Here is a 15,551-nt window from a genome sequence, read left to right as displayed (position 1 = left end):
TTTTATATCACAGGGACTGTGGTCATATTTTGCTTGTGATCTAACAAATAAAGCTTACCTGTAGATGAAAGTGCAGAACTAAGACACTAATTAACCCTATAGGCCAGGCAGTTGTGGCACACACTTTTTCTTCGAGTTCAAACCAACCTAGGTTACACTAGATTTATCAAGTCTGAAAGATAAACAGAACCAGGCAGTGGTGGCACACACCTTTAATCCCAACACTAGGGAGGAGGAGATAGAAAGTGATATGGTTGGGGGAAAAGAAGAGTCTAAGATGAAAGGAGAAAGAAGCTCAAGGCATTCAGTCTGCCAACTTGTAGAGACAGGATACTCCATTAGGTCTGAGGATTTTTGTAAAGGCAAGAACTAGTCACTGACTTCTTTGCTTCTCTGATCTTTCAGTTTTAACCATCTAAGATCTGACTCTGGGGTTTTTATTATTAAGACCAATTAGACTTGTGCTATGGGGACAGATTTTATTTAAACATGTTTAAAATGGAAACACCTTTATAGCCTGACAGATAATATAATATTATACTAACTTGATAGGTTAAATCTATATGGAAGCTACTCCACTAGTCCAAAAGATGACCAATTCCAATTTGTCTAGAAAGATAAATTAATTTGTTCTGACAAAATAAATCCCATATTTTTCTTGACTTAACTTGTAGTTCTCCCACTGCATTAATTGAGACTATTAAAAGTATAAAGAATATTTGTTAAGTTTCAGTGAAGGCTATACATTTAGTCTAGTGTGTCAAATCATTTAAATGTACTAAAAAGTTTTCACTTGTTAAATATTCTGTGCATACAGGGTGATCATTAGTTAATGACAATTTAAAATCCACATCTCTTCTCTCACATTGTCTTGCTTCCTTAGTGTTTTACCAGCATGATGGAGTATCCTTTGTTTTATTATTTAGCATGAGGAGGTTGTATTAGTATGATTGAAATTAATTAGTCAGTTAGAGAACTACACTAACTTCAAAAATGGGGGGGGCAGCAGGAGATGAATCTCATTGCAAGAATTCAAAACAGTTATGACATGGTCTTCACAAGACTATCTTACAGAACAGACACTGTCTCAGTAAGACTGTCCTACGGAGCTGATACTATCTCAGTAAGACTGCCCTCTGGAGCTTAACTGTCTCAGTATGACTGTCCTACAGAGCTATACTGTCTCAGTAAGACTGTCCTCCAAAGATTAACCTGTCTCAGTATGACTATGTTCCAGAGTTGATCCTGTCTCAATAAGACAGTCCTCCAGACCTACACTATCTCAGTATGACTGTCCTTCAAAGCTGACCCTGTCTCAGTAAGACTGTCCTCCAAAGCTACACTGTCTCAGTAAGACTGTCTTCCAGAGCTGACCCTGTCTCAGTAAGACTGTCCTCCAGAGCTACACTGTCTCAGTAAGACTGTCCTCCAGAGCTACACTGTCTCAGTAAGACTGTCTTCCAGAGCTGACTCTGTCTCAGTAAGACTGTCCTCCAGTGCTACAGTGTAGAAGTATGAGGGTCCTCCAGAGATGACATGGTTTCAGTTAGACTGTCTTTCAGAGCTGACACTGTCTCAGTATGCCTGTCTTCCAGAGATGACATATCTTAGTATGAATGTCTTCCAGAGCTGATACTGTCTCAACATGACAGTCTTACAGAGTTTACACTGTCTCAGTATGACTATCTAATCTTGGTTGCAGAGGATGAAGACAAACAGGTCAAGGGTACAATGAAACAGGATGATTGCTCATATCTAAGAAGTTTGCTGATCAAAGCAATATGGTATCTGACAAACAACCGTGCTAAACAATTATGTTAAGATTAATATTATCTATTATATTTATTTAAATATACAGGTACCACACTGCAAAAATACAGCAAGTGTGGTGTCAATGTCCAATATTAAGCTTTCAATGAACTATACAAAATAGTCTTTAAAAGTATATAAGATGGGAAATTTAGAAATTGCCATCAATAGTGAAAATGATTTATAAGCAAAAGTTAAAAATATTCATTTTCTAAGCCACTAATATTTATAAAGCAATGTATGGTCATAAAAGCTATATTTAATATTGAATTATTACAGTAAGAACTGAAAGAAGTTGATATGTTAAAATTACTTCTTACAATGAAAAATGAAAACACCTTTTTTTCAATGCATACTAAGTTTAGTGAGCTCTCAGCATGCCATAGTTTCATCTAAGAACATTTTAAATTAAAAATATCCATCACATACTGGCTCCAAACTTTCATATTTATAAACTCACCTAAATTTTAAATAGGTACATTTATACTTTACACTAGAAATATACTATATTTCTTTATATTTACTAACTATTACCCACCTAAAATCATTACATAACTTTTGATTTAACATATATTTCCATGATAATGCATCATCTAGTAAGTGGCATTCTGATACTTAATAAAACTATACCTGACATACTTTGCAATATGCAAATTATTGTTATGTTTTAATGTTGCCAACTGCAATATTGGAGAAAGTCAATTTGTTTAACATTTGTACCACATCAATTCTTTGTTAAATATCTCTATTTTGATCTTCAACAGCTTTTAATAAAAAATAACTTATATCACTCCAGATTCATAAGTTAAATGTTGCTCTTCGTAGGAATGTGTATAAAAGTACTCTTTATAATAATTTTAATATAGTTACCATTAGATATATTTGATCTGTGACTTTTGAGCCAAATGGTCTGATAAAAACAAGAGAAGAAAAAAACAGTTAGTTGTTTCATACATACATACATACTACATCAAATTCTTTTCTTTCCAATCTAACATTTTAAAAACACAAAGCATCAAAGTTTAATTTGAAATTCCAAAGAAACAGCTTATGAAAATTGAATTGACCCATATCCCACATGCTGTTTCATGATATACCTGATGACATACACTCATGGACATACATATGGATAATGCTATCAGGAAAGTCTTAGAAACGATTTAAAGTAATGGTAAAGTGAATGTATTAAAATTGAACATATTGGATATGCATACTAAATTATCTTAGGCACATAACTATCTACCCAGCCACTTTAGTGTCACTGTCACATATTTGCGCTTACAGAATGCTGGAGACCTTTTAGCCTTTCTCTAACTAAAGTTAAACAGTTAATAGGATTAACAGTGTAGTTAACACATTTATAGTATTTTTCACTTTCGTAGTCAAGTCATTAAATATGCCAGTATTTAAAGGCGTTCTTTCACTATGCCCACCTGATTTCACTATTTAGAATTCATTTTTAAAAAAATGGTTTCATCAAACAATTTCTTTTTCACATCAGCCTTAACTTGAACTTAACTTGGACTTTCCTAAAAAGTACAAGAACGTGCTTCAAGCTGAATTCAAAGCCTACTTCTGTTCCATTTTATTTTCAGTAATTTGCAGTCTTGTGATTTGGGGAAAAAAGACACTGAATTCTGGAGACTGAATGGCTTGCTTTTCACTCTTGAAACCAAACTATTTTCACGCATTCCTGTTCTCTACTGAAAAATAAAGCAAAAAGAGGAGAATGAAGAAGAAGAAAATGTAAGGAGAATAAAATCATAACAGATTGAGGAAAAAATAATATTAATAATTTGAGTTACTTAGCAAAAATACAATCATTAGTGAAAATAATTGAACAGTGTTTCCACATATGTGTACATTTCTGCTATATCCTCATTTATCTTTATTCTGTGTGAGGTCAAGGAAAAGTAGAGGAGGACAGGAATGGCAACCTATGTAGGAGAGCCAAAATGGTCCACTGTACATGTGTGAAAATTTGTTCCATCTATGAGATTGATGCTAATATTTAAATGAAAATATTTATAAATAATGCAATGTGTGACTTTTCTATCAGTATGTAAATTGTAGAGTAGATTTATCTGAAATAATAGTTTTTACATCATAATCAGAGAGAAATAAAAATAACATTTATATCTACCAGCAAGTATATTTACATTAGATTATGTAGCGTATTTATAAAAATAATCACAAAGAGTAACCCTAGCTTGCATCCAAACTTTCCTCAGTGACAGAAACATAACACACTGGTCTCCAAAAACTGCATGGGTAGAATCTGCTGAGCTCCACAACAAATCACATCCCACTGCATACCTGGTCTGATAGCTTACTAAGACGAAGATAATACATCAAAAACAAACTAAGAAAATGTACATCTAATCTTGTATTGTGCATAAAAATGCACTCTTAGGGAATATGTATAAAGAGAAAGATAATTTATTAGACATTCTATGCAAAATGATTTTGAGACAATATGTTTTCAAACATATCAAAATCAAGATTAATTTACTTTAATGTCTTTATTAGGAGATTGTGAAATATTTTAAAATAGCTTTGCTAATAATCTATATAATTGTCAAATTTCCTGATTAAAAATTGTATTCTTAAAAACTCAGGTTGTATTATAGAAAGAGTACAACAAAGGGGATTTTCAGATGAGATCACACAAATTAGTGTCGATTTGGAAAAATATTAATTAAAATAAGCCATGAATTTTCTTTGGAAATTGCTAATATTGTTCAGCAATGTGCCTTGAAGTTGAGTAATTATTATTTTAAGGTATAAAGCTTCATTGTACTGAAGTATTTTTATGTCATCAGTGTCTTATAGATTATAAAACACTATCATATTTGAATGCAAAAGTACTGCGAAAAAGGAGTACTCTCAAATAAACAAACACCAAACAGAAAACACAGTCTGTAAAGAAATATTAGTACCAACACCAATGGGAAATAATGCCGCTTTTTGCTGATTTCCAATCCTTGGATCTGAGAAAGAGGAGGTAGACAATAATCTGAGATAGGTTTTATTTTGGTGTTAAGATGTGGCACTACTAAGCTTATTCTTTTTCTTCTTTGGGGAAAAACATACTTGGCAGAGAAAACATGAAGAGTGGATGGCTTTCTGCTCTTGGCCAAAGCGGCATTCTATCTCACTTCCTAGCTCCTTTAGGAAGACTGGGTCTACCATTTCAATCTGAGTTCACGTAGTCTCTGTCAGTTTACTCACGGGTGACTGCTGCCTCTTTGTGGCAGAATGCCATGGCAATTGTTCCTTAAACAGGAAGTTTTCAAACAGTCCTTGATATTGCCCACATTCTAGATGAGACAGAACAGAGGAACAGTAATAGCAACGAAGTGCTTGGTTTTTTAAGTTTCAAATAGAGTCAAATATTTTCTCCCATTAAATGCAATTCTAAATTCACTGGCAAACCTTAATCAGAGGTGGATAGCGAAAATCCACAAACATCAACATCTCAAACATTTATGAAATCTGCCAACTTTAGATAAGGTTTATGTCAGAACTGATGAACAATTTCATACAAATTAAAATATGGAAGAACTCAGACTGTATAAATTAGCATGAATATGACAAAATATAAAACTGTACAAGAGAAATGAAAATATAACTTATTACTTACCATGATCTGTGTACTAGAATTACACGCCAGTGAGGAAATATACAATTAAAATACCATTAATAAACATAACTGACACATTCAGAAAAAAAACATACTTCTCTGAATCAACTAAGGAAAAAATTTTATGTAAGTGTACACATTAATGGACATACATTGAAATTTTATAATCAGGAAAACTTAGTGTTCCTAGGAAGAAAAGAGTTACTAGTTCCTAAATTCTTAATAAGGAGGTCCCACCATCTCCCGGAATCATTACTTTAATCCCTCAAAGTTGACATAGTTATCAAGTATTTATTCAGAAACTATTTAAAAAATTACATGTGCTGGGATACATATGAGACTGTAACAATAGTAGTTCCATCTTACAGAGATCCTGTTTTTCCTCAGCATCTGCCCAGAGGGATAAAGACATTGGACAGACTTGTACAGCCCATCATTTGGTCTTCTGAGGTGCAAGGGCACGCGGAACTGTACAAATGCAATTGGGTTTGGTTACACAGTCAAAAATCGGCTACAATAGTAGTCAAATCAATACATCATTTTGGTTCACTAATAAAAATAATTTTCAACCTTCTCTGATACATCCAAAAACTTCCACACTTTTCTCAACAGAACTACCCAATTAATTGCTCCATCCTTCTCCTTTTTCTACAGCAGGTTACAAACAGCTTCATTTTTTTAGTTTACTATTTTTTGAATGGCGAGTCGCATTGGGTGGGTTTCATAGATTTTTAAAGACTTTTGCCATTTAGTGCTCCACGTCTTTAAATATTTAATAGGCCTTTCTGATATTACTCTGGTTTTGGAAATGCAGCTCGTAGAACAGTGCAACAACACCTCTGAGAAAATCATAGGCTAAATAGTGAAGGAAAGAGGAATGCTAAATGTGCATATAAAAATAGGTGCTACAATAAAATATTTGTATATTTCATCAATAAGTTATTTTGACTAATCAATTATGGATCATATAGCTCTGTAATTTTAATGATTTGTCCACATCTATAGTGAGCCTTTCTGGATCACAAGACTTTTTTTTTTTAATTCAAATGTCCAGAATGCATACAAACACATTCTTTAAAAACAAAGGAAAAGATTAGGAAGGAAGGTGGGAGGGGGAAGGAAAGGAGGGAAGTGAGAGAGAAGAAACTTCCTATTAAAGTTGGGGTGTGCTAATCTCTCAACCAATGCCAAGGCTCTAAGGACAAGAAGGACGTGAGAAGAGGAGCCAAAAGGATGAGAAGAATCTAAGCTGCTTCCACCCCCAACCCTTCTTAGCACTTCAGAGCACTGCAAAGAGGGACCGCAACCTGTTGAAGGTCACCCTGGATGCAAATCGCCCTCCCCAAAGCCCTTCTCTCTTCCCCCACAGACAAGAAGAGAAAGTGATGTGCCTAGTTTCCATAAATGTTTCCCGCGTGTAAAATTAAAAGTAAATTGCACACCCTTGCAGTTAGCTTCCACCGAAGCTGAGAATCCCGTGCCAAGGCACTTCACCCTAAATGTTGAAACGACACAATTAATCAAATGTGTTCACCAAGTGTGTCTGCTTGCTTGTTTGTTTCAAACGCAAAAGCTCCAACGGAGTTTCTTTGTTTTTAGAACTGACTGAATGTGGTCTGTTTTTCCAGCACTTCGAGGTAGTCCGGCTCAACATTTAGTTTTGCTTTTAACTCCAGATACTCATTCCGGTTCGGTTCTACAAAGACAGCACCGGGAGGGCTGTAGAGCACCGGTTCCCGCAGCCTGCTGTCCCCTGCCCCCGGGTGCAAATACTGATGGGGGCGTCGCAGGTCATAGTTTGGGGAGAAAGTGTAAGCAGCCGAGCTGCATGGGAATTTGGGGTATTCCGGGAGGCTGCTGCCGGCAGGGCTAGTGGAGCAGTGTTTGTCTGGCTCTAAAATGCCCCTGTAAAAGCGATCAGCGTCCTGCACCGGCGACAGTAGGTCCTCTCGGGGCTCGATGGTGCTGACGCTGTAGGCGGGGCTCCGCAAGTGGTGGCTTTCCCGCCTCTCCTCCTCCCCAGGCTGCAGCTGCAGCTGCGGAGGGGCCTGCTGCTGGGGCTGCTGCGGCGGCGGTGGCTGCTGCTGCTGCAGGTGGTGGTTGCTGCTGTAGGTGACCTTGAGCTCGTGCAGGTCTTTGTAATCCTCCACGGAGTTGCCTTCTCGAGACCTGTAGATGGGATTTTTGCACATGTGGCCCAGTGGGTGAGGGATGTATTCATACACGTGGCCCGCGGGAGTCTTCACCTTGGGCAAAGCCGGTCCGCGGTGGTGCACGTGCGCATGAGGGTGGCTACCCCCGCTGCCGCCTCCACCCCCATACACGCTGTACTGCATGTTAAAGGAGCTCACGTCGGAGTTGTTGGTGCTGGTGTGGTCGTTCTGGTTCTTCTTCCTGCGTTTCATGACCAGCACGAAGAGGCCTGCTGCCACGAAGACTGACATGATGAAAACAAGCAGCAGGCTGAGGATCAGCACCGACAAGGGCACTGACGAAGCCCCGGCTCCAGCACCTAAGCCCGCAGGGGCCCCAGTGCTGTTCAGCCTCACAGCTGGTGTCGCTGCATTGGTCCGGGATGGTACCTGGATGGAAGAGGGCGTGGGCGTGGATACCACCACATCAGAATAGTCTGGACACAGCAGTTCCGACTTGATGGAGCGCATGTAGGTCTCTGCAAATTTCTTGGGCGCCTTACAGATCACTTCGTCCACTAGCACTCCCACTTTGAGTTGCTCAATCCACAGCTTCATGCCCACCACATCGCAGGTGCAATCCCAAGGGTTGTCATGTAGATCAATCTGAATGAGGGATGTCAGCTGATCCAAAACTCCACTAACTGGCAAGGAGGTGAAGCTGTTGCTCCTCAGGTTAAGCCTGAGAAGAGTCAGGCCAGAGAAGACACCTGAAGGCATGGTCTGCAGTTGGTTGTTATTCAAGAATAGTAACTGGAGGTTTGGGACTGGATCAAAAGTCCCGGACTGGATTTCGCGAATGAGATTGTACTGGAGGAAGAGATACTGCAAGCTCTGCAGGCCATAGAATAACTCTGGGCTCAGCCTCTCGATCCTGTTGCCATTCAGATAGAGACGTCTCAGGTTGCTGAGATCCCCAAAGGCCCGGTCCTGGATCATGGAGATGCGGTTGTTACCCAGGTGCAGGAGGTCCAGTCCTGTGGCTTCCAGGAAGTCTGTCCTGCGCACAACAGTGATGTAGTTCTCTGTTAGGTACATTTTCTTGGGATTGTAGGGCTTGGGCTGTAGCTCAGCGATGCTCTCGATCTTGCGCTCTTGGCAGTTGACATTGAGGCCCAGATCAGAGATCTGAAGGTTGCAAGTGCAGGCGGTGGGACACTCCAAAGGCACCGGGGATTTGGTCTGGTAGGCTATGCTGGGGCCATAGTTACTGTAACCCAAGTCTTTAGAGGGCTGCCTAGAAGTGGGGCGCACTCTGGGCTTGTTGGGCTGGCGGGTCCCCTTAGGAGGCTTCAAGGGGGGCTTGTAAACAGCAGAGGAAGAAGTGGCCACAGAATTTACAGAGGCTGGGGTAGTATGCAAATACCCCGTGGTGCTTAAAGGAGTCTGTGGCCTCATCTCATAGTCAGAAATAAGTTTCCTTGGACAAAGCTCCTGCTTGGATACCTCATCCAAGTCCCTGCCGTGTAAACGGAAGGGGGTCTCACAGACCACATCACCCACAAGGGCTGAGTAGGAGATGCTGTCCAACCAATCCTTGAGAGAAATTAGCTCACAGGAGCAATTCCAGGGGTTTTCCTCCAGCTGCAATTCCACAACTTTATCCATGTGTTGCAACAGCCCCACATAGGGCAGAAGTTTCAGCCTGTTCCCCCGCAGGTCCAAGTGCGTTAAGGGCACAAAACGGAAGAGATTGTTAGGTAAACCTGACAAGAGATTGTCATTGAGGATAAGCACCTGCAACATATGCAGTTTTCCAAAAGCATTGGGTTCAATGACACTGATGTAATTGTAATCGACCTGCAGGTATTCTAAGTTCTCCAAGCCAAGGAAGGTGTCATCTCGAAGAAGTTCCAGTTTATTATTGTTTAGGTGTAGTCGCCTCAAACCCCGCAGCCCATGGAAAGCCCCGGCCTCGATGTCTTGGATAACATTGCTTCCCAGATGTAAAATTGAAGCCCCAGTGTAATTGACAAACTCATTGGGATAGAGACGGTTCAGAAGGTTCCCAGACAACAGGAGGTGATAAATTGGGAAACGGGGAGGGCTAATTTCAGAGAGACTGATGATCCCCCGGTTTTCACAGCTCACAGTTAAAATGCCGTCCTTTTCCTCACAAGGACATGCATTGTCACAGATTTCCCCATAATAATCGATGGTTTCTGCACAGGAAAGGACGAGAGATGTTACAGCAAACGCTAGAGTCTGCAGCATCCAGCTATGCATTTTTCTGTGAAGGTCCTGTTCCAAAGTTACTGGGGGGCAGCAAACGTGCATTTTACCTCCTGCAAGGGAGAGAGGAAACAAGGAAATAACAGTATCACACACACAAAAGTTAAGGGGGTTAATTAGAAAGTCCCCCTTTCTTGATAGCTTTTCTCTGAAATCCAGGAGGGGATATACACACATATAAAGCACCTCCTCCCTTGCCCGGGGGGGGGGGGGATCATTGATGTCTTTCAGACTTTACCAAAATTGGCTGTTCATTTTGATTTGAAGTCTCATGGTATTTCCCAATGAGCATGCCACCAATTTTCTGCTCTTTAGAAGATGAAGGCAAATAAATTCCTGTATTAGTGTGCTCTGCCCTCCTTCATCAAACTTATCCATAAATATACATAAAATGGCTGTCAGTACAGTTTCATCACTCTAATTTAAGAAAAAGAAGTATAAGTTTTTCAATGGTGTTCTCCACTTCACCTATACCAGCCCCCTCCTTGCTTCCTTGCAGAATCTTCTCTGATAACACTTTACTGTTAAGGTCTCGCATTTTTACAGATATGCGTGGGGTCACAATACTTTGAGCTATTTTAAATCACCACAAGAAACGTGAGGTTGGAAACGTAAAGAATACGGAGGCAGAAAGGATGCAAGATCATGCATCAAGAGCAGCCAACAGAAGCTTTGAAGTCACCAATTGTCCTCCTGAGCACTGAGAATGTAGAGGTGTGTGTGTGTGTGTGTGTGTGTGTGTGTGTGTGTGTGTGTGTTGGGGGGGAGCGAGTTCGCTTTCATGGGGGACTTCACCACAGCTATTAAGCATATCAGAACCCTGATTGTATGCACCAGGCCACTTAGCAGCGCTTCCTCTGGAGCACCCTGAGACCACTTCTCCTCATTGATCATGCCAGCGAGGCTACAAAACCGCATCTTTAACCACTGTAATAGTTCCGCACGATGGCTTATAGAGAACTCAGCAAAGGCATCCGCAATCTCGGAGCACTTCTGAATGCTGTGAGTCTAAAGCGGGCATTTCTACAGCTTACCCCGAAGCGGCTGAAAGTATAGCACCGATCACAGGCAAATGCTCTATTACACTGGGCTCCAAGTCAGTTTGCCACGGTATGCAAAAGTAGCCTTTCTGAATTCATAAGATTTGGACCGAACTACAGCCCTGCCACCATCTCCATCTTTGAAGTTGCTTTTACGTTTAAATGTCAATGATCCTCTCCCTTATTTCCCTTCCTGGTATAAAGGGACGCTGTGATGGTTAAAAGACAAAACAGAGGCAAATGTCACAGGCCAGTGTCTTAACATCTGAATTTAATCTCCCTGTGAAACTACTTTGATCCCCCTCCCCCGTCTGTTCTCCCTTTTTGTCACTGGAAAGCTTTTGACTTACTACTTTGGGTTGGCAGCAACACTCAGAGAATGGACACAAGTGGTCTTAGTGTAGAGTGTGGGGTTGTTTAGGGGGAATGTTGATAAAACTGTGGGGTTCTGGGAACCTATGCCTTTTCTCTGATCAACCTTGTTCCTGCCTCCATCAAAAAAAAAAAAAAACCTGATGAAAATCTCAAACCAGAACTAAAGTCAGGACGTTTCTAAAGCACAACAGATTTACAGCTTGCACATGATCACCAAGTCGCACCAACCCTCCTGGTTCAGAGTGTCTGCATTCGCACGCACATGTGCAAGTGTGTCTACGAATCATTGACATTTGGCCACCCAGACGTATCGAGAAAGATTGGAACCACAGTATAGAAGCCTCAATAGTGTATCAGACCTCCCCTCAGCACAGTAGACGGCTTGGGTTTTAAACATCCTGAGACGAAATCAAAACGTTTACCTTGAAATTTGGGTTCTCCGTTGGATCAAATGTGCACATCCATTCAGCTGGGTTGAATCCCCTCCCCCTCCCTCGCGGTGCTTCCCCGCCCCCATTCACCTCCTTCCCCATCTCAGAGTCCATTGCAAATTGTGTCCAAGCAGTATTAAATTCGAACGTTTACAACTTTAATTCAGTTCAGGCTAGTCGGGGTCGAACAGCCTTTTCCAAGGCTCTTCTCCATTCCCGCCCCCCCCCCCCGCCGTCCCCAGCCATCAAAGGAGACTGAAGATTTGAGAACATAAAGTTGAATGAGCTGGAAATGCTAACATTCAGACAGGGAAAAGCACCACCGATGTAAACTTGCGGGTGCACCACACGTTTGTGGTTTATTAAAGCAAAGAGAAGAAAAGGATAGAGGGCGGGGACGGGGGACTGTATTTGTTCGCTCGCAAAGAATTTAGAGCCTGGATCACCGCCTGCCACATCCCTGCATTAAGCAGCATGGAGCCGCTCTGGTTGAAGCCCAAACCCAGGCCGGACCCGTGGCTCCTGGCACAGCTGCTGGAACCGCCGCTCAGGCAGAGGCAACCAGAGTTCCAGGACCCGAGACTCCCCCTCCCCCACCCCGCCCCAAAGCAAAGGAAGGGTAAAGGGAGGAAGAAGGGGAGGGGGAGAAGCAAAGAAAGCCACTTCGCCATACCACACAGACACACACAGGAACCTCTTTTGCAAAGTAAACCACAGACTTACCCCGTCTCCCATCTCAGGGGCCCACTCATCATAGCTACCATTTAGAAAAACACCTCTTCGGGGTGTGCACTGATTGTTGAAGCCTAGGCAGACACAGAAGCTGCTAGCAGTGCAGGCTGAGCTTCTGGAGGAAAGCGGCACCAGGACGCTGCTAGCACCGGGCCGCCACCGCGGTGGCGACCGCGGGTTCCCGGGCTCCCCAAAGGGCTCTCCCTGGCGCTCACCGCGGTAGCCGGAGCGGGCAGTGGGGTGGGGGAGTGGGGGAGGGGACGGCCAGGGACTCGCTGGAAAGGCAGCTCGCGGCAGGGGCTGGGAGCCTGAGCAGGCTGGGCGGGGAGGGCTCAGTGGGGAGGGGAAGTGGGGAGACCAAGGCGGGGGACGCGGAGCTGGATGCCTGGCTTGGCCGCCTAGCTAACGTACTGGTCAGCCTGGGCGAGCGCTCGCACCCGATCGCACTCACGCTCCCTCGCACCATCGCTCCCACGCGCGAAACCCAGGTCTACAGGGCCCCTTCTCCTTACCCCAGGAACCGGCGGGTACTTACTGTTCCCATCTGCACAGGGGGCAACTTTCTCCGACCCAGTGAGGGCAGCCGCCCCCTCCAGCCGCCTCGGGCTCCTGGCACCCTCCGGCCTGGGATCGCGCGGGCTCGCCCTCCCCTCCCCCCTAGTCTCTCCGGGTCGGCGTCTTCACCACATTACCCCCCTGGTCAGTGGCGCACGCCCCGGGACGAGCCGGAGGGAGAGGGGCTCGAGGGTGTGCGTGCATCTTCCGCCTTCTTCTTGCAGCGCACACTGTACATGGTAGTGAGGGGGCGAGAGAAGGTGGTACTGGCCCCTCGGCTGCTCCGTCGGCGGTTCCTTCGCTGTGCTCCTCTCCCCCAAGCGGCACGACCACTGCAGCCTCCGGGATGCCGTTGTCCCCAAGGCTAACCTGCAGTAGTGGTCCCTAATTAGTATTTGAAAGGCTCCCACATCCTCTTGGCCGCTGCACTGTTCCTAGTGTTTGCAGCGGATTTTCGCTATCCCTCCCCAGATGCGGCGCACCATCCTCATTATTCGCAACTCTTTATCTCCGACATCCTTTGAGGGGTCCGAGGAGGCAGGAGCAGCGTTTTTCTACGTCTGTGCCATGTCCTGGCAGCCTGGCAGTTCTTTAAAAAAAGAAAGAAAGAAAAACTCAGAAAAAGTCGTGTCTTCTCTCCCGGGAGCGGAGGAGGCGGCTACATCTGCTGGGTAGCGGGGTGCAGGGCCCCGTCCGCCGCACTTGTTTATTGTCGCGCCGCTGGTGCGAGCCAAGCTGCAGCAGACATGATGGGCCCGGGGCGAAGCGGGCACCCAGTGGCCGGTAGATGGCAGCCGAGGGCGAAGGCGGCCCTGGGCTCTGGAGGCGCAGTCAGAGCCCCCTTCGATGTCACATTCGTGGAGACAGAGGAGTCTTGGACCATGTGCGCATTTCGAGCGTAGGAGTGTGCGATCGTCTTCTTGGAAAGGGAGGACTGGAAAGAACCCTGACTGTGCTAGACTTGGTGGCGAGCAGGAATCAGATGATTCCTACCCGTTGCCGTTTGCCCAGATGCCTCTGCCCTTAGAGGAGTATCCATACTGCTGCTTCCAGTGGCTCCAGTAAAGGACCCTGGAGGGAGTGGCTGGTCCTAGCTATAGAAAGTGCGTTATTTTTATCTTTATCTTTTTAAAGACTCACTTTTTATAAGTATGTCGGAGTGGTTCTCCAGGGAGAAAGCGAATACACTAAGCCAACTAGAGAGCTGGAAACAACTGAAATAGAGGCAGTGTCTGTTGAAAGCGAGTTTCTGGAAGCGTCACCTGCTGAACTCCTCCTGATCACCTCTATGTAAGTATGAGCCGCTTCTTCCAGGAAACCAGACAACTTCCTCCCCTGAAAGGGGTCTGGATGTTCATAAGATGTGTTTTACGTTTTGGAAATGTTAGGCCCTCAGTCTTCACAAGAAGCATAGGGAAGTTGTTTAGAGTTAGTGACCCAGGGCAGGCTGCTTGCAAGCTTCACTCTGTCATAGATGGGTAGGTACTTTTGCCATGCAAATGTATTTTCCTCTCCCTATTCTGAAATTATGCTTTAAACATAAGTAGATTTCTCTAAGTTTAACTTAGGGGATAGTATGTGCGGTCATCCTCTGATTAGACATGTGATTGATAGTAATAGGTTCCAGAAGCGGGTTTTATGTGGATGTGTCTCAACAGCTCTTCACAGCCTCCATATGTGTGGAATTTCAGGGGTTTATAGAGAAGCAGTGAATTATTTAAACCTCTTGAAATGCGCAATGCTTTCAAGTTTTCATCTTAATAAACATGCTGAGTATATATTTTTAACTAAGCCATACACACTTTGAAATAGTTTTGTGTATTTCATGTAGGTTGGAAACTCTACAAGGGAGAAAGAACTGACATGGTCTGTGATGTCAGACAATGAAAATCTGAGAACTGTAAAATTTGCATACTTTTCATAGCTACTGGCTTCACGTACACAGCAAAATTTACTTTAAAAACAATAGTTGGTATATGATTATTAAGTTATTTATCCTACAATCTGAGGTAACAATGTATAAAACTTCTTTTAAGGTGAAAAAAATCACCTTTATATTTCTAAATTTTGGATATTTAAGTTTACAAGTGTATTCACCTACAGAATGACAATACTGAGCCCACTCAGCAACCTAATATTTAATGATTACTAACTCAGCAGAAGTTCTGATAAGTTGCAGAATGCCTTAATTATTAGACTTCAATTATTATTGGTTTTATAATATTAGTGTGCGACACCTCCACATTTTCACTCAGTATAAACAAGGGTTTATATGCTCTATATTGTACTATTTTATTTTTAATAGTGCCCTATTTAAAACACATTTTGTTAAACAGAGAAGTATCAAGCACATTTTGAACCTGCTCAACGAACAGTGTCACATGAAACATATATACCCACATTACAGATTTCCTTGTAGTGTTCAAATTTTAAAAAAAAAAAGCTGTCTAGCACTAATTCATGTCACAGCATTGCCATGGGAGCCCCTGTCACTTTCACCACTAGGTGTCCCTGTAAACTGCTCTACTGGGAAGTGAATTTT

General features: G+C 43.0%; 1 protein-coding gene across 2 annotated transcripts; it reads right to left on the bottom strand.

The window, feature by feature from the left end:
* Positions 1-5,726: 5,726 nt before the first annotated feature.
* On the bottom strand, positions 5,727-13,736 carry Slitrk5 (SLIT and NTRK like family member 5). 2 transcript variants are annotated; one of them, XM_005355655.2, is made up of 2 exons: positions 12,990-13,736; positions 5,727-9,929 (listed from the first exon to the last, which is right to left on the bottom strand). In XM_005355655.2, the coding sequence occupies exon 2, from the start codon at positions 9,919-9,921 to the stop codon at positions 7,048-7,050; it is 2,874 nt and encodes a 957-aa protein (XP_005355712.1). In that variant the 5' UTR covers positions 9,922-9,929; positions 12,990-13,736; the 3' UTR covers positions 5,727-7,047. The 2 variants fall into 2 exon arrangements, with proteins under 2 accessions (XP_005355712.1, XP_013204789.1); XM_013349335.2 differs by lacking the exon at positions 12,990-13,736 and adding an exon at positions 12,446-12,779.
* Between the last annotated feature and the right edge of the window lie 1,815 nt (positions 13,737-15,551).

Source organism: Microtus ochrogaster, chromosome 17, assembly GCF_000317375.1.
Source record: "Microtus ochrogaster isolate Prairie Vole_2 chromosome 17, MicOch1.0, whole genome shotgun sequence".
Classification (NCBI taxonomy): Eukaryota; Metazoa; Chordata; class Mammalia; order Rodentia; family Cricetidae; genus Microtus; species Microtus ochrogaster.
This window is presented reverse-complemented; position numbering and strand designations above follow the sequence as displayed.